Source organism: Scardinius erythrophthalmus, assembly GCF_964197995.2.
Source record: "Scardinius erythrophthalmus genome assembly, chromosome: 20".
Lineage (NCBI taxonomy): Eukaryota > Metazoa > Chordata > Actinopteri > Cypriniformes > Leuciscidae > Scardinius > Scardinius erythrophthalmus.
Window position 1 is genome coordinate 22,020,501 of NC_138240.1, and position 19,852 is coordinate 22,040,352.

Below are 19,852 nucleotides of genomic sequence, written 5' to 3' on the forward strand. Positions count from 1 at the left end.
CCTCTTACATCTTACATTGCTTCAACGTCCCGCACACATTCTCTCTCTCTCCCTCTCTGAAGTGGGATAGTGTTCAGCCCGGTTGGTAATTAGGTCATAAGCCATCTCTGACTCACTCAACTTCTCATCCATCGCATTTCACACTTACCCAATCATCTGACATCCCCCATGAGTGTCTTCATGAGCTCTTGCCTTCTTGTTTCTTCTCCAGTCTTCCATTCAGTTTCCTGATCTTCTCTTGTAAATGTTCTCACCATCTCCTGCTCCTTCATAACTCCTGAGTCATGAGTCCTGGTCTTCATCGGTCGGATGGAAAGACAAGCTGCTCTATCGATGGAAGTTCTGACCACAGTTTGGGAAGGAGTGCTGAGGCTCAAGAGGCACCACCGCTGAAAAATTACATTTTTTTGACTATTTTCACTTGTTTTTGTCCGGCATGGCCTATTAACATTGTGGCGTTGGTTTTTTCTCTGATGGTGAGTAGAAAACACTATTATTTTTTTATTCTGTATCTAACTGGAGAGTTGCACATTCATATGGTGCTTTATCAAATCAAAATCTTAATTGAGGTTATATATCAAAACGTACAGTGTTTCTACAGAGTTTTGGTCATGCGTTATAGAGAGTGTTTTTCTTAAAAGGTATGTTTATTCTGGGTTTACTTAGCAGTGTGTTATATGTGTGGCTTTGAAATCTGACTAAACCTAATGTTCTTATGGTCCAGATAGACATATAAGTGTTATAAATAGATAGGCCTCAAGTATCTGTGCAGTTAACTTTTTAGCACTCCCACACATGCAAGCAAGTCTGCATACACTCTCACACGTCTCTCACACACCCTTTACCCTACTCGAACATTCACACGGCAGCCTGCAGATGTGTTCACTTGCACAAGGCACGTGAAAGGTGGATATGATTATGATGAACTTTCACAGGCTTTTGTTCTCCACCAATGCTTAGACCTATTCTGGTGATAAACAGGAAAGTTTTTTCAGTGGTTTTCTACCTGACTTGTCACACCTTGACCTCAGAATGAGAGATGCAGTAACAGCTGCAGTAAAATGTCAATACATGCTATTTTTGCAATGAATTTACTGAATATTATAGAATAGGGTTTCTCATTCTCATGAAAGTACATTAATATTATATATTATGTAACAGTACATTATGTATAATACAATACAACATATATATATTATATATATATATATACAATAATATTTTATTTTTATTATTACCATATATATTAATAAAAATAAATTATTTCAATGTTATATAATATATTATTTTATGAAATTATATGTTTATGAGTTTTTAAATCAACAACTGTACTATTTTTAATTAATAATTCATGATTATAAAACGGATAGTCCTTGATTCTAACTGGTGCGTAACTCTGCCGCGTTCAACGCCATTGTAAATTGCTCTACAAACATACACCAGTTATTAAAATTATTATTTTTATGGACTACCCATTTTATAAAAGCAATAAGCCCTGTGAAGCTGTGGTTTACGGTGAATTTAGAACAGCTAAATGCTCCGCATCGTATAATTCACTGTAAATCCTGGCTTCTTAGGGCTTATTGCTTTATTATCAGGTTTAATACTATAATAAAGAATAATACATAATAGGGTAAAATAAATCATTGGGTGTGGATCAAGACAGAATGGGTATAAATGTAGGATATGTTAATTTGTATATTTTTGTAAGGTACAGTGATTCGTGGCATACATGTGATCCATTCACATCATGGGCATAGAAATGGGTCATTTTAACCAGCAGCCCATTCCTGTCATACTTTTGCCCTGCATCCAGCAATCAATCTGTGCTTTACAAATGCCACTACCAGGCTAAAGGCTGCGGGGTCTGAATGGGGTAAAGTGCAGGGGTTTGCTGTGGAGAACATCACCAGTTTCAGGTTGACTCTACCTCTGCTACACAGTAAAACATCAGGGCTCACTGACTACAGCAGCTGCAGCCGCCACCGCACCGCCTGTGAGAAACTAAATGAGCATCGCACATCACGCAACCCATTTAACTGCCCTCTGACACACTGGTGGCTTCATGCACACTGTATGAGTGCCCAAAGTGGTTAACAGGTTGTTTTTTTTTTTGCTTGTTTGGTTGTTGTTGTTTTTTGCAGAGATTTAGTACTTTTAAATATCGTTTAAAAACCATCAGTAGTATTTAAAAAAAACACTACTTAAAACTGCATTAAATAGAATTTTATATATTTCATGTTTTTGGCATGAATCTAAAGTTTAGTGATGTTTATGTCTGATAAATGAGTTTAGACCACCTGCTTTGTCTGATTTTTAATATGTGAATCATCTTAGTGATGTCAAATCAACTTTCCAATCCCAGTAAATGAGATTTTGTGTCTCCCAAGTCTCAGTTTGCTGTCTGATCATATTAAGAGAGCCGAAATGATGCTGGCATCATCACTATGCCTCTCGTTGCTGTCTGCTTTATGGGCCACATACTGAAGTCTCGTTTTCACCTGCCACTGATGCTGCAAATGAAATATGCTGCAAATTTCACATTACATAATTTCTGTATCAACTTGATCAAATAAATTTTTTCAAATTGGTTAATTTCACAATTAGGATTTCTCTCTCTCATTCAGTCTCAAAGCAGTTACGATGCAGAAGACTATGAAGGAGCTCAGCGGCTGGGGAGGAAGGCTCTTCACATGGGAATGGCTTCTCTAGTTATTGGCCTTCTGATCATAACGGTCTTCTGTATTGTACACTTCACCACGGTACTCATTTGCACAAAATGTTTCGAGCATATTATAAATGTGACTTGTTAAAGGAATGGTTCACTCAAAAATTCAGTCATTATTTACTCATGTCTTTCCAAATCCATATGACCTTTTGAAAAATATTCTGGTTAGTCTTAAATATAATGAATGTGAATGAGGACTGGCAAAAAAAAAAAATATATATATATATATATATGGAAAACACCATATAGTATTATAAAAGTCTTCTTAAGTCATATGATAGTTTTATATGAGAAACAGACTAAAATTTAACTCATTAATTAATGAAAATCTTGACACCAGCTCCTTGTTAACAAATCATTCTTTAAGTTGAATCTTTTATATGAATCACTTGATTCTGTTCATCCATAAGGCAGAGGAGGAAAGTCAGTATGTTAAGTACGCAGCGATGAATAAGCAAGGCAGCTGGATGAGGTGGGAGAGTGTGTGGGAGAGGGTTCTGACTTGGCAGGACATCTGGAGCATGGAAGAGCACCGGATTAAGTTTGTGTTGTGTTCCATGTTTGCAAGGTCCTACCTACTCCATCAAACCTACATACATGGGAGTTGGCAGAAAACCCCAAATGCACACTCTGTGGAAAGCCAGCTAACATTGAGCATATCCTTTCTTCATGCAGAACAAGTTTGGCAGATGGGAAATTTGGTGACGGCACCACATTTTTACTGGAGTGGAGCAGGCAAGAAAGAAACCAAGACAACTTGTAAGGGGTCTTGTTTAATTCAGTTTCTTAGGTCTGGGGGAAGCGCGGCAACTGAGATGAGGAGTAAAGGAGTACTGGCCTCGGCAAATGACTGGGAGATGCGGGCAGCTCAAATTCCCAGAGGAAACAATCCACACTAGCTTTAGACCTGATATTGTGCTCTGGTCGAAGAGTACCAAGCAGGTGGTACTTGTCTAGCTGACAGTACCCTGGGAAGAAAGAATGGAGGTAGCACACAAGTGTAAGCGTAAGAAATATCAGGCGTTGATTCTCGAGTGCCAACAGGAAGGATGGAAGGCTTGATACCTGCCGGCGGAGGTTGGCTGCAGGGGTTTCACAGGGCAGTTGCTTTGGGGGACCCTTGGATTGCTTGAGATTGACGGCGAGGCCAGGAAGCGGCTGGTAGCAAACATCACCAAACAGACAGAGCTAGCATCCCGGTGGATATAGATAAAATGAAATGAGCGGTGGCAGAACCAACCAAGAAGAGCCAAAAACATATTGAGTTTGTAGGTGGAGAGCGGGGGTGGAACTAGGATGCTGGTTCCACCATCAAGCCCCAATGTCAAGCCCCAAAATGTCATGGTCTTAAATTGGTCGAAACACCAAGAAAGGGGGGTGCCCATTTGATAACCCGCATAAGCCCTAAACTCAACCCAGTTGGAGGAAGGTGTCTTGAGAGAGGAAGAAGGGATAGCGATGTCACTGGTTCACAGATGGTGCAAAGTGAGTACCTGTAAAAGTGGGTCGATTGCGATAAACCCTATCATATTTTGCATATTCTGTTTGTTCACATATTGACTGATCTGGTTCTCAAATTCACTTACTGACTTGATGGTCCGATTGCAGTGATTAAAATTCCACTAGAAGGGAAGATTATCAGTGAACTTATAGTGCCACAATTATGCTATTTTAAAGGTTCCTAAATTGGTTTTAGAGGTCTCCTAAAACAGGTTTACATGCATTTTTTTTATTAAATTTTCTCATCATATACATTGCAGTATCACCTCTTTTCCATCTGAAACGGCTGGATAAAGGATTCAGTCTCTCTAAACCCCTCCATTCCGAGAGCCTACTCTGCTCTGATTGGTCAGATGGCCTAGTTTATTGTGATTGGTTTATTCTGCTCTGATTGGTCAGATGGCCTAGTCTGTTGTGATTGGTTTATTCTGCTCTGATTGGTCAGATGGCCTAGTCTGTTGTTATTGGTCTACAACTTGCAGTGTGCGTCGGAAACAAAATTACCATTACCATATCTGAATCTCAGCTCCGGAGGCTTCCTCAGCACAGTGATTGAAACAGTAATGATGTTGTCGATTTTACGGTATCAATTCCAGCCGGAGTTGTCATCCTTTGGAACTGCATGCAAAATAGATTTGCTTTCGGAGCGAAGAAAACAGCGTCTTCTCAACATGTCAACAACACTAACCAAACTCTTCCAGGCCTCAGCTACAACTACAGTGTTTGAAGGCTGGTCAAAGTAGACGTTGTTCACGGGCAGCCAATGAAGACCATAGGCTAGCATTTTGCAAATTTGTTACAAACATACATAGGTGTGTGCAGGACGTAAGACTGGAATCACTGACGACTCATTTCAGGCAGTTCAGAATCGGTTCTTTCATTTGGGAGACAAGACCTCTATTTATCATGCACTTTGATCTTTGAAACTTTGCAGACCTTTTACATTCACAATCAGCGAGATTACACACTACATGAAACGTACTATCCGAAAAAGCTTGTTCATCACACAAAGCTGTTATGTGGCTTCAGAAGACTTATAGAGTCGTATTGACTACTTTTATGGAGCTTTTGAATTGCTTATTAGGCTTGAAAGCTCCCGTTTTTATTTAATCACCAGATTTTCTGTTCCATGATATAAAATCATAAGTGCCTGAAACAACATGAGGATTACTAAATTAAACTCTTTTTGTTTTGGGGTGAACTATTCCTTTAAATTATCATTGTAAATGATATTCTCATATGCATGTCCTGTTTTTCCTGAGTTCTCATTTAGTAAGAAACTATTTCCTTCCTTCTTTTATTGGTCTTTTTTATATCAACTAAACAGAATGCAATCTGATGGTGGAGAGACCGGTATGGCAGGAAGGCTATACTGTAAATTGATGGCGATCAGTTCCAGTGAACGCCAGAGGACACTGTGAGCCAAACCCAGAACGTGGTTTCACTGTGGTGGCACCATGTGCTTGAACCATCCCGGGTTTATAAGTAATTAATATTTTCAAGTGGAATGTTTAAGTGGGTCTGATTTGCTCAAAGCATGGCCAAGAATCAAAACTACAGAAAATCTTACACTAAAAGTCACTTCATATTCATACCACCTCAAATATATATCAGAGTGATGTTTATTCCTGCAGGCATACAACTGGAAGTCTGTATATTATGGAGTATGATGAAACTTCAAATGTTGTAAATGTGTAGTTTAGAGGTGTACATTGTTTTTGTCCTAAAAATGGCATACTAAAAGGATGCTTGCACCCAAATAGATAACCAATGCTTTTACAGAAAAAACAACCAGTTATGTTATACAGGTGAATGTAAAATTACAGAAAGTATGATAATTTTATAAGGAAAATATGAATAAATGAGCAATGTATGAAATGTCTCAATATACTAAATGCACAAGTGTCTGTCTCAGTTTTATAATGGATTATAGCGTGCACTAGCCACTCCCTCTCCTCCTTCACACCCAATGTAATCTACAGCGTTTGGAGTATCCTGTATTTTGATATGTAATATTATAGCCAGCTATGGTTAAATATAGCAGAATTTGTCTCCAGTCTTGGCAATCAAAGCAAAGAACTACTGACTACACAGGTGATAGAATACTAGTGGTAGTATTTACTCTAAGCGTTTCATTGACAAGTTTTCAGTGTACTTCAATACATGGGCGATTATAGTAATACTAATCAGTGTGTCACCACTGCCATCAATCTTGGTTGATGTTTTTCCAATATGTACTGGTGGTCCATCTCACTACTGTTGCCACACAAGTCTGTTTTTATTGAAGTGTACTTTGCGGATACAGTTCCACTTCTCTCAGTACCTCACTGCCAGTCATGTCATGACACTGCGGAACTGGTCGGCCGTGAGAATGTGGCAAGAATCTGATGAACATGTGTGGACTCTTGAACACAGCTGGCTCACTCCATCATAGGACACACCCAATCTGGCACAGTCCCTAAAAAATAATACATAAATAATATATATATATATATATATATATATATATATATATATATATATATATATATATATATATATAAACACAACATTTTTAAAAAAATAATAATAATTATAGAACAAATATTGTTTAATTAATGCAAAATAATTTAAATATGAAAATATGCAATATTTTATGTGCTGATTTGAACTACAACATTAAACCACTTTTACTTAAATTTGATCAATTCAAACGAAGCTGGTGGGTTATAAAATAATAATTTAAAGTATATTTGAGTTCCATAATAATAGTACACATAATTCAAAAGTCATACATAACATTTAAAACGCTTTCTATTGTAACAAGCCCGAGTAAGTAGTCAAAACATCTCTTTTTACGTAGTTTATGGACAAGTTGTACATTTCTACACTACACTAATCGAACAAATATGTATAAATTATATCAAAGTTTGAAATACACAAAACAGAAAAACGCTTTACAGGAGTATTGCAACAGAAAAACACATAGGCCTAGCCCTAAGTTAAAAAGACTGTTAAGTTGCAACCAGTGTTGCCAACTTAGCGCCTTTGTCGCTATTTTTAGCGACTTTTCAGACCCCTTCAGCGACAATTTTTCAAAAAAGCGACTAGCGACTAATCTAGCTACTTTTTGAACAAACCTCAGTAACCTCCAAATGTTGCCAGCATGAGTCCTGCGAGCGCGAGGTTTGCTTTCTCCTTGCCGTCACACACCTCTCTCTGCGTCTACCCTGTTCTGTGAATGGCTGAGGGCAGCAGCACGGCAGCTAACAGACGTGAATGAGCAGTGTTGTTTCCACGGATGGACTTATCACTTATCTTTTGTTTATATTTAAAGTATTTAGTTTGAACATTTTATTTTCCTTTCTTTTCTTGTGCTTATTACTTGTAATACTCACTATCACAGTGCTTTAGTTCAGTTCCCGAACTCTCTCAGTTCAGATAATTTTACACATATAAAAAATAGTCATTCAATAGCTACTCGTTCTATTGTCTGACAAAAAAATATAGTAAATGAGAACAGCTTTATTGGACATTCGGCTATATAGCCTATATTATATTATATTATATTATTTTATATTATATTATATTATATTATATATTAAAATATAGTATGTAGGCATGATTTTAATGAGAAAAAACATTAGGCAGGCAGAACGAAAGTACGCCGCGATGACGTCATGAATATGCTAATTGACGTATGACGTCATCTAGCGACATTTAGCTACTTTTAGGGGAGGCGTTAGCTACTTTCCTTTGAAAATAGTTGGCAACACTGGTTGCAACACTCCCAGTCGTCTCCCACTGGTTTAACTATACAGAGCTCGAACAGCAGGCGGAAGAGGTGTGCTTAACAGTTAACCTTTTTGTGAGGCAATGTGAAAATGGCGTTATGAAAACAAACAGTCGCGGGCTACGGGCAAATAAAGTTTTCAGAGGTAAGTTAGTTAAATGATAAGGGAATTTACCACAGTACGAGATGAAACGGTGATAGACTGCGGTCGTTGATGTAGGCGAGACCTGCACGCAAGAACAGGAACAACAAAGTAAAAAAAGACTATCAAAGAAACAACATCTCAGTATTTCACGTCCTTTGTAACGTTACTCATAGGTTCCTCAACTGTAGAATCGGCTAACGTTATGTAACAGTTAACTCCAGACTGATAAAACTAAACAAAAATAACATTATGATTGCTAAAACACAAACAGTGGTCAAAGGTTATGTTTTTTAATCGCGTGTAATTGTGAATAGTGTGGGATTTATAAAACGACTTTCAGTACAGACTTGTTTTAATGGATTTTAAACCCATGTTGAATTATTTAATGTAAATGCAAAGGTATTTTTGGCTGCAGCGTCTGTTGTTGCTGTTCGACTAGTGTGGCGCAAACTGTCCTTTGGCGCCTTGTAAACTTACTTTTAGCTAACTGAGACGTCAGTTTTAAGCAAAACACTTCTGTTTTGGACATATAGGCCTATTTGTCGTATGTGGCTTGTCAATCTTTCATAAATAATGACAGTAACGTTACCTTTCAGTCGTCGACTTAACCATCAGCATGCGTATATGGTTAACGTTACCAGCTACGAACGTGACTTTTGTTCGCTCGCGTCTGTTTAGAAATGTAGTCCCTTATAGCACACATACATCACAGGAACGTCCATTTGATGTGTTTTCAGCGAAAATATATATATTTTTTGGAAACACTGTGAAATATACCAAATATACTTGACTATAAATTGATTCTGTCCATTGGGAATTGATTGGATCGTTGCTAATATATTGCTGTGATGTCATGTGAGTGACAGGTTGTCCCGCCCTCGCGCCAGTAAACATGTCATCAGAGATGAGATGTGGCTAAAAGGGAGTTATTTTGATTAAAGTTTATGAGGGCACATGAATTTAGACTAAAAGTTGTCGACTTAACATCAGGTACTAATCGCAAGTTTTGAATTGGAAATCAAACATGATGTGCACAGATACATATAATAATTTATAATAAATACTGCTATAATCCATAAAAGTATTGTCAATTTTGATATCATGGTGATTGGTGACTGACTTTAACATGGATGAAAATAAGCAGCAGCATGGGCAACACCAGCAGTGAGAGAAGCGGAGCGGAGAAGACGAACAGGCGTGAGAGCCGTGGTGGTAAAGATGGAGCTCGACCCAAAATCCTGATGGACAGCGCGGAAGACGGAGACCTCTTCCAAGCAGATGATGCCAAGGTGGTGTGTTTACAGTGAAATGAGTGAACTCATTTAATACTGTTCTACCACTATTCGCTGTAGACACCTCATCAGTCTTTCTCTCTGTCTTTCTAGGAGTTTCTAGCTTGGCGACAAGATCAGGAATCAGATATTAAAGCCCCGCCAGAGGAAAGGCCCACTGTGTTCCGCTGGAGCGGTCCAGGGAAAGAGATCTACTTGTCTGGCTCCTTCAACAACTGGGCCAGCAAAATTCCCTTGACTAAGAGGCGAGTGCAGACAGATCATTAGCATGACATGGTAGACTGTGTTAACACAAGAAACACAGAGGGAGGAATCTACATGAGCCTAAAAATCATAGAGCTGAATGTTCTTCAATGTGCTTTAAGCCAGCTGGACCTCAGTAGTAGATCTGTTCAGATAGACTCACAGAGAGCAGGGGGGAATTAAAAGATAAATGCAATTGTTAAAATGAATTTAAAGGAATGTTACATGTTCAATACAAGTTAAGCTCAACTGACAGCACTTGTGGAACAGTGTTGATTTGCACAAAATGTATGTCCTTCCTTTTCTTCAAAAGAAAAAAAGAAGCAAAAATCAGATTTACAGTGTGGAAGAAAATGCAGGCCAGTCCGTAAACTTTAAAATACTCACCGTTTCAGAAGTATGTAAAATGTTTTTTTTTTCTTCTCACGTTATATGCCATGATACCTAAAACCTAGAGGTGTTGAAATTAATTGTTTTCACGGTGCATCGTGATGCGGACGTCATGTGGATGATTCTGTATCGGTGCAATAATAGACCATAATCGATTATTGCCGTTATAGCCTACTGACATATCTGTGACATCATTCGATAGTATTGCGATAGTATTGCAAATGCAATGCATCGTGATATCGAATCGAATCGTTGACATGATAATCGTAATCAAATTAAATCATGAGACCAGTACGATTCACACCCCTACTAAAACCACAAAACAACTGTAAATATGACAAGCTGAAATAAAGCAAAAGTTATGTAAGGGTTAATGCCCGACGAGGTGTCCATTATCAGGTATTAATGGACGACGGCGAGGCGTGAACCGTCCGACGCGCAGCGGAGAACGGTTGCCTCCGCCGAAGTCCATTAATACCTGACAATGGACACCTCGAAGGGCATTAACCCGCTTATACCATGGTCACTTACGAAAGAAAGAAATATTTAATCAATTAATAATACTTTAATGTGTTTTAGAGTAAAAATCGTGAGGGTTTTTATTTATTAAGTCGAGCGCACTATTTAATATCTCCCGTATACAGGCGTTGCCAAGCAACGTGGCCACAGCGACCCGACCGCAGCAGTTGATCAGTGAGTTTGAGCCAGCGCAATCATTTAGAACTGTCATCAGGCAAATTGACGGGACGCCTTTCCTAGGTGTACATTATCACTTTTTAACGGACACCCTGCAGCCAATCAGAATCGAGTATTCACCCAGACCATGGTATAAATAAGAATTAATGCACACTACCATTGAAAAATTTGGGGTCAGTAAGATTTTTATTTTCGGGAAATTAATTATTTTATTTAGCAACAACCAGGGCTTGACGTTAACACCTGCCAAATGCGGGTGGATTTTCAGCAGTGGCGTGTAACGCAGAGGTTGAATTTTATATATAATATACATTTTTCAGTTGTAGTCTTTTAAAAAGGCTTCTGAAATAATAATAACTTTTTTCGCTACACATATCGATACTGAAATATCTGAAATGCATCCAATACTAATTTTCCACAGAATAGATACACGATACCAGCTGCGCTTTCTCGCTCTCTCGTCTCTCTGACAGCGAGTTTGCACACAATCCCGCCTCCCCTCACTCGCTCGTTTCATTTGCTCTGGATGAATCAGGGCTTGAATTTTGCCGTGGGATTGCGTGCATTGCGCAGCATTTTTCTCATTCCCGCAGATTTTAGCCTCACACCCAAAGTGCGCACATTAAGCAGCCTCTCAGTACTAAATTGAGTTCTTTTTCGCTGCTTATTGCGCTTAAACAGTCAAATACATGCAAAATAATGTCAGAATGCTGGGCTTGGCGCGTATTCATGTAAACACAGTCAGTTATGTTTTAAGTGAATGTATACAGTTGAGAAAGAAAATGCATGTGTAACAGTATAATGGATCTGTGTGTCAGGTCTTAAAGTGACGGCAGCCTAATAAACCTGATGCCAAATTATGAGAGAATATTACAAATATCTATATGGCAGTTTTTGAAAATGCTGAGTGGCTAGTAACTTTAGAAAACCACTAGTCACAGTGGCTGTTGAGCAAAAAAGTTAATGTCAAGACCTGGAAACAACATATTAAATCGATTAAAAGTGACAGACATTTATAATGTTACAAAATATTTATATTTCAAAATTTCTTTTCTTTTGCAGTTTCTATTCTTCAAAGAGTCAACATTTCCAAAAAAGTATTAAACAGCTGTTTTCAACATTGATAATAATAAGAAAAATTTCAAAAAAATGTAATAAACTTGATCCTAAACTTTTGAACAGTACCGTTGGTGCTTTTATAAAATAAGTTTCTGCTTTTAAATACTCAAAAAATTAGAACACTTCCATTATAAGTGTCACGCTGTAACCTTGATTTTGCGTAGGGGTTTTTTTGTTGTTGTTGATTTTTTAGAAAATGAGGGACCAATCAATATTATATTTTTTGGGGTAATCAACATATTGCCACAAAAGCTGTTGATTGAGGTCAACATGCATTTAACCAGGTTTAGTCTTTATTATTAACATGCATAGTATAGCTTCACAACTTTTACAAGAGAAACAAAAAAACACTTTTCTTATGTTATTAAAATAGTACTTGCATCTTTTTGATCATGTAACTTTGGCCTCTTTTTGTCAGTAAAAACTGGCAATGTAACTTAAAGCACTTGGCTTGCTGTTCTTTTACATGTCTAACGCTAGGGGTCAATGTGTGGCTTCACTACCATCACTACCATTATCATAAATAGGAAAAGAAAAGAACTTTCCAATTGCTTTGCCTTATTGTTTTGTTCTCTTTCTCTTTTAACAGTCATAATAATTTTGTGGCAATACTTGACCTGCCTGAAGGAGAACACCAGTATAAGTTCTATGTGGATGGACACTGGATATTAGACCCCAAAGAGGTGAGAATGAGCCTCTTAATGTTTTCAGTTATCTGATAATCCTCATTTATAACAACAACGTCGTTCAGACTGTCAGTCCAAGTCCAATTTTTCTAATTGTCCAAAAAAATTCATAAAAAAATTCTAAATTCATATGTGGATTTATGCATTTCTTGAAATCCGTTTCAGTCTGACCACTCTGGGCTGCGTTTCCTGAAGCCAGCTATGGTTGCAAGTTTTGGCGATACCAATAGAGTTCAATAGGACTTGCGAAAACAAAAGAGCGGCACAGACACACAAATCGGATCTGAACAGTTGCGATGCACAATCTGGACAGTCAATAATTTTAGCTCAGATACACAAACAACTGGATTTGGACCGACAGTGTTAGTGTAGCCAACTGTTCTTTCATTAAGTTTAATTATGATCTTTTTTTTTTCTAGGCTGTTGTGACTAATAAGTCAGGTGTGGTGAATAATGTCATTAAAGTGAGGAAAACAGACTTTGAGGTTTTCGACGCACTGAAGACAGACTCCGAGAATTGTGCCGACATGTCAGGTAACTCTTAATCAATATAAAGCCCTTCACTGTTACACAAATAAAATATGCTGCAGGTTCTGATCTTAAACGTCTTCTGTCAGACTTATCCAGCTCCCCGCCCGGCCCGTACCATCAGGATCCCTACGCATCCAAATCAGAAGACCGACTGCGCACTCCACCCATACTCCCTCCTCATCTGCTGCAGGTGCTCCTCAACAAAGAAACGGGAATCTCTGTAAGTACTGCTCTGCAATGCCCTGAACGCAGATGTGATCGCCCAATCTAATGACAGAAGCTGCTACACCCAGTTGTCTAGGTAAATTGTTTTCATCCCGCTTTATGCCCACTCCCGCAGAATTTCTCTTCTGATAACCGGCCCGTATTTTTTCCCAGCTGTCACAAAGCCTCAATAACAGTTACTGTTAACTGCAACTGCAACAGTAATTGAAATAAATCTGAAATAAAATAAAATATAAATATTAGATTAAAAAAAGTAAAGAAAGAAAAACTAACTTAAGTAAAATTGCTAAAACAAAAATTAAAGCTATACAGAAATATTTATAAAAAAAGACAAAAGCCCATTACAAAATTACTAAAACTTGAACTATTAAAATTAAAACTAAAAATATCAAAATAAATGTGATTCATAAATACTTTAATAGTATATAAAAGAAATAGAAAATCAGCAATGGTATATTTTTTTTATGTAACACTTTCCAATAGGGTTCCATTAGTTATTGTTAGATAATATATTAACTAAAAATAAACAAAACATTTGTTACAGTATTTTTTAAACCTTTGTTAACTTTAGTTAATAAAAATAAAGCTGTTCAGTGTTAGTTCATGTGAGCTCAGCTCCATAATTTTAATAATAATTTTAATAATATTAAAAGATACAACTTAAGATTTCAATAATGCATTACTAAATTCTGGAATTAACATTGATTAAGATTAATAAATGCTTTAGAAGTATTTTTCATATTTTTTTTATTTCATGTTAACTAATGTTAAAGTCCCCCTGTGGTGAAAATCAAGCTTTTATATTGTTTATATGTCTATGTGGTGTTTTTAATGTGCTTTAAGACAAACCATGTGCAGATTCACAAGTTAACACCATTGCAAAGTATTTTCTTCTTAAAACTAAAAAGTTACATTTTTTTGCCATTGAAAAAAAAAAAAAAAATAAAAATAAATAAATATATATATATATATATATATATATATATATATATATATATATACTGTATTTCTAACATTAAACTATTACTATTACTTAAACACAGCTTTTTAAACATGGATATTAAAGTATTTTCATTCAGTTTTTCTAACGCACACAAAAGCATATGGATGGAAACCCAGTGACTTGAGAGGATTCTTTGTAAATACAGTGTTGCAGTTAAAGCAGTTCCTTTTTGGGCTTACAGAGATAAGAAAAGATAAAGGGCCTCTGGTTGGAAATTGCTGAGTGTGGGCAGTTTTAGAAAGCAGTGACTTTCCCTAAAATGTTCCTATGTCTGCTTTGAACAGTGTGACCCAACCCTGCTGCCTGAGCCAAACCATGTGATGCTCAACCACCTGTACGCCCTTTCCATAAAGGTTCGGTAACAGACTACACACACTTTAGGAAGACGCTCATAGAAGGGAATTATCTGATAATGTCCACATTCAAAAATGAACATTTTGTCAGTTAATCACCCTCATTTCGCTCAAATAATGTATGTTTTTCGTCAGTGGAATGACAGTCGCTGTTTTCTATACAACAAAAGGCCGACCGGCTCCAAAAATGACAAAAGCACCATTCCTTTAATAGATGTGACTTGTGTACTATATATGTCTGAAAATAAACATTAGGGTGAGTAATTAATGAGTATTTGAAATCAAATGCTCTCTCTCAAGTTGTTCCTAACCTCAATGAGTTTCTTTCTTCTGTTGAACACAGAGGATATTTTAAAGAATGCTGGTAATCAACGGTAGCCATTGACTTCCATAGTAAGAAAAAAAAATACATCAACTGTTTGATTACCAGCATTGTTTAAAATATCTTCGTGTTCAACAGAAGAAAGAAACTCATACAGGTTTGTAACAACATGAGGGTGAGTAAATGATGACAGAATTGTCATTTTTAGGTGAACTATCCCTTTAAGCATTTCTAGTTTTACTACTGTAGAGATGACCAGCATCTTTCACTTGATGTCACTAATGTGTCTTTACAGCAAAATTTAAGAATTGAATAGTGTATGCATTAGGGCTGAACGATATTCTGTTTTAACATCGACATCGCGATGTGTGAATGAGCGATAGTCACATCGCCGGAACATGCGATGTGACTGGTAACGTTAGTAGCACCCATTGTGTAAGAGAACAGTAGCACCAGGGTAGCACACAGTAAACACGAGTTTGTTGTATGGCTTTTTGCTGGGGTGACATACGCGTTCCGCGTGCCTGCACAGTGATTGGTTCGCTGTGCCGCAGCTCACCGCTCACAGCCAACATTCACTGGCAATCCTATAGCTAAAAATGCGCGACGAAGAGGATCCGCCGCAAAAAAAGTCAAAATCAGCTATTTGGGACTAGCCTATTTTGTCTACAAAAAGGAGGATGTTGACCAAAAAGAGGTAGGCTACTTTGCTGGAGTGTTATAAAGTTGTGGATGGTTGTCTTTTTTTAAAAAAGTCGTTTCGTTTTCGCATTTATGAGGAAAAAACAATGTTACATGACATACGGACGCGTCACGCGACCGTTATGAAAGCGGCACTAAAAGACTGCTTTAAAACTTTCACAGAGACCTCAAACAGAAAGCACAAAGCCTTTCTTTAAAACGAATTTCGTTTTGTATTAATTGTATCTTAATTTTAATCAGTATTTCATTATCCAATTTCCTGGATTTAATAAATAGATTAAAAATTAAATATAGCAGCCAGCGCCTGAACTGGAGATTAAGCTATCATCCATGAACCGAAACTCAGCATAAAAGGTAGCCTACTCGCCTCACACACCTAAAAATAACAATAATAATAAAAAATAGAAATATATTTATTATCTACAGAAGAACCATTAAAAAAAAATTTAATCTGTATGAAAAGTGCATTTCTCCCGATCACTGCTGCGAAGATCGCGAGTCAGTATTGTCAACTTCATCTTTACAGAAAACACTTGTTTATTAATAAACAATTAAAATGTCTCATTGTAATATTTTACATATTATTAATCATTACTTTTGCTGGTTCTAGGTGCCGTTTACATGAACGCGTCACTGAATCAGCACAGAAAACATAATTTTTCGGGTCCTAGAACCTGAAGAACGTTAGGTCCTGTGTAGAACGTTCACCGAATTCTGAGAGAAATATGTTTCTGGAATAAAATATTAAGTGGCCTTTTTGTCACTTGTAATGAAGCTTGCTTATTAGTGAAATTATTAATAACATGGAATGGTAATTATTGACTTTAGCCTGGATTGATGGCTCGCAATATCGCGATATATATCGTTGGGAAAAAAATATCGCAATGTAATATTTTTTCCAATATCGTGCAGCCCTAGTATGCATCATTGAATCGTTATCTTCCTGTTTATCACCGTAAAACTATGGAAGCTTGTTTCCGCCACAGAATAAAAAATAAAAAAGGTACATTTCTGCAGATCGCAATTTTTATCTCAGTTGCCTGATATAAAGTCGCAATTGCAAGTTAAGTCAGAATTGCCTGATATAAAGTTGCAATTGAGAGTTATAAAGTACAATTCTATGGGAAAAAGACTTAACTGAGTTTATATCTCACAATTCTGAATTTATAACACAATTGTGACTTTGTAAAAAAAACTTGCAATTCTGACTTTTTTTCAGAGTTGCATTTACATCTCGCAATTCTGAGATATAAAGTCAGAATTGCGAGTTTATCTTTTAAAATGTTTTATTCTGTGGCGGAAACAAGCTTCCATATAAAGCTGTTTGAAACAATCTGTATTGTATGAAGTGCTATATAAATAAAGGTGACTTGACATGTAAATGTGTTTGCGTTCCTCACACAGGATGGTGTAATGGTCCTTAGTGCGACACATCGCTACAAAAAGAAGTATGTGACCACACTGCTGTACAAGCCAATCTGATCTCAGTCCAACTGTGGGACCAACACTATTCTCTCTGCTTTCTGCCTGATACGGTATCATTTTTCCCATCAAAGAAAGGGACCATACCTAACAACCATCACAAAACTGTCTGTATGAGTGTATATCTGTTTCTGAATGTCATTTTCTGATCCATAAACCAATATCTACAGTGTTTCTGTTTGCACACATGATGTATTAGGCAAATGTAAAGATATTTCTTATCAGGCTTGCAGATATGTATAATTGTTTTTGTGTGTGGCTTTTCAGTTTTTGACTCTAAAATACTGCTAGATTATTCGAAGGACATCTGTGATGATCATCTTTCAGATCTTGATTCCAGGGATGTCACTAAAAGGTTTTTGATATTTAATATGAACATTCCCAACACGTCGCTTAAGAAATATCTGCGAATAAAATGAACCATAAAATAACTGTTGATGAATGGACCATTGTGCTAATAAAATTACAATTAAACAATACAAAATTATTGCACACTAAGACATTATTTGTGTATCATTTAATTACATGGAACAATCACACCCTGAACTTTGAAATCAGTGTTGGATCAGCTTTTGTTTTGTTTTTTTACATATTGGGCTTTAATATGAGAATTACGTATAGTCTATATAAGGGTATGATGCATTATGGTTTTTCTTAATTCAAGATTTTCTTTGTTACATTTTTCTTAGAGGTAAATAAAAGTTCTCCTGCAGATTAAAAATGTTTTTGTGAACAAGTCAAAATCCCAACACAAGTTTCATGGCAACAGTTTTGGTCATTGCTAAACCATGTGATGTTACCAGGCGACAATGTTGAAAGTCCTGCTAAACTGAAATAATTGTGGTGTTTTTGTTGGAAAGTCAAGTCAAGTCAACTTTATTTATATAGCGCTTTTCACAATACAGATTGTATCAAAGCAGCTTCACAGTATTAAATAAGATAGTACATCAGTGTTTGTTTCTAGTGTAAAACGTCCACGTTTGGTAATGCTCATCAATAGTATTGTTGATTGATTAATTAAATTAAGTATCCCCAAATATCCCCAACTGAGCAAGCCAAAGGCAACAGTGGCAAGGAATCGAAAAAACTCCATCAGGTGACCTAATGGAGAAAAAAAACCTTGGGAGAACCCAGGCTCAGTCGGGGGCCAGTTCTCCTCTGGCGTTTATGAACTAGAGGTCGGATTTAACTGTAAGATTAAAAATATTATATGAATGCCTGGCTGAAGAGATGCGTCTTTAATCTAGTTTTAAACTGGGAGAGCGAGTCTGAGCAACGAATAGTATCAGGAAGGCTATTCCAGAGTTTTGGAGCTAAATGTGAAAATGATCTCCCTCCTTTGGTGGATCTGGATATCCTAGGTATGACCAAAAGCCTCGAATTTAGTGATCTTAAAAAGTGTGAAAGTAAAGTAAAGTGTGATGGTTTGCAGGAAAGCACTGGCATGAGCCATTTAAGAGGGCAGAAAACATGCTATTATAAAATCATAATTTGGATTTTTTTTTAATTAAAATAAGATTTACAATTAAAACCCAGCAGCTGTGGTTGCTAGAACTTCACTGTAAAAAAAAAAATATGGTAGGAACATTTCAAGTCAAGTCAAGTCAAGTCAAGTGTAAAATAATGCAATGAACATTCATTTAAAATATAGGGTGTAATATTAAACCCTAATGTACATAACTGTTGAAAAACCATCAAATTTGAAAAAAGGGAACTCTAGAAATGTCAATTTAGTTTTTTTTTCTTCACTGTAAATTATAAGATGACTTGTTATTCACTTTCAAAAACTGTAATATTAATTTATTTTAATTTTTAAAATATGTTACTGTAATAATTTCCTGTTAGATCTATTACAGTTTCCATCTTATACGGCAAGGAAACTTACTGAGTGTTAACCAATTAGCAGGTTTTTACCATAGCATTTTACAGTCTTTTACCATTAAAATTACGATAATCTTTTATAGTGTCTATAATGAACTCATTTAAATTCAATTTAACAGCAATCAACACAAGAGCTGCATTATAGTCTTGTTCTTCAGTGTAACCTGCTTTGTATATCAAAAGTGGAACACATGGGCAGAGAAAAACACCACCTGTTGCAGAAAGGACTTGCACAAATCTGATGATAAATTTAGCAGCAACTCTTTATAATCAGTCTTTCTTTGAGATCTGATGTTAAGTCAAAGTCATTTTTCTCAGTCATAACAGAATGTGACAGATTTAATGAAGAATGCAAAGTATGCACTGCACCGAACTAGTAGACAGACTGGTTTGTTATAATAACAAGCTGCTTGCCTATAAAATAATAAAAATCCTGTGTAAAAAGGAAGGCTGTTAATAGAGAAGAGATTGGCATAGAGATTTATCTTGCTAGTAAAACTGTACTACGTTGGAAAACCACAGCGATTATTTCTTAAACCGTTTAGAGGAAACCCTTGGATATTTTTTATTAGGGTAAGATGAAATAATCATTGTTTTATATTGACTTCAACAATAAAGTGACAAGTCAAGAGTAGCATGCATTGTATGTGTGTCACAGCCATAAAGAAATATGTCTTTTGCATCTATGCTATGCTCTGTGTAGACTAAGATCATAAACTATAAAAGCCCACATTTCAGTCATTTGTAATGATTAAAATTAAACAAGTTCTGGCATTAGGAAA

The 19,852-nt window shown here is 36.5% G+C and overlaps 2 protein-coding genes across 5 annotated transcripts; both read left to right on the top strand.

The window, feature by feature from the left end:
- Positions 1 to 133: 133 nt before the first annotated feature.
- Positions 134 to 5,567, top strand: LOC308681005 (transmembrane protein 233-like; the record flags this gene model as incomplete). The annotated part of the gene is made up of 3 exons (XM_081349527.1): positions 134 to 476; positions 2,628 to 2,762; positions 5,556 to 5,567. The coding sequence occupies exons 1-3, from the start codon at positions 285 to 287 to the stop codon at positions 5,565 to 5,567; spliced, it is 339 nt and encodes a 112-aa protein (XP_081205653.1). The 5' UTR covers positions 134 to 284.
- Positions 5,568 to 7,902: 2,335 nt separating this feature from the next.
- On the top strand, positions 7,903 to 17,920 carry prkab1b (protein kinase, AMP-activated, beta 1 non-catalytic subunit, b). Of its 4 annotated transcripts, none has more exons than XM_081349433.1 (8): positions 7,903 to 8,145; positions 9,287 to 9,434; positions 9,531 to 9,682; positions 12,475 to 12,568; positions 12,991 to 13,105; positions 13,189 to 13,322; positions 14,615 to 14,683; positions 17,112 to 17,920. In XM_081349433.1, exons 2-8 carry the CDS (start codon positions 9,294 to 9,296, stop codon positions 17,187 to 17,189), a joined length of 783 nt encoding a protein of 260 aa, XP_081205559.1. In that variant the 5' UTR covers positions 7,903 to 8,145; positions 9,287 to 9,293; the 3' UTR covers positions 17,190 to 17,920. The 4 variants fall into 4 exon arrangements, with proteins under 4 accessions (XP_081205559.1, XP_081205557.1, XP_081205558.1 ...); XM_081349431.1 differs by having other exon boundaries at positions 7,956 to 8,145; positions 9,287 to 9,437; XM_081349432.1 differs by having other exon boundaries at positions 7,961 to 8,145; positions 9,290 to 9,437.
- Positions 17,921 to 19,852: the final 1,932 nt, after the last annotated feature.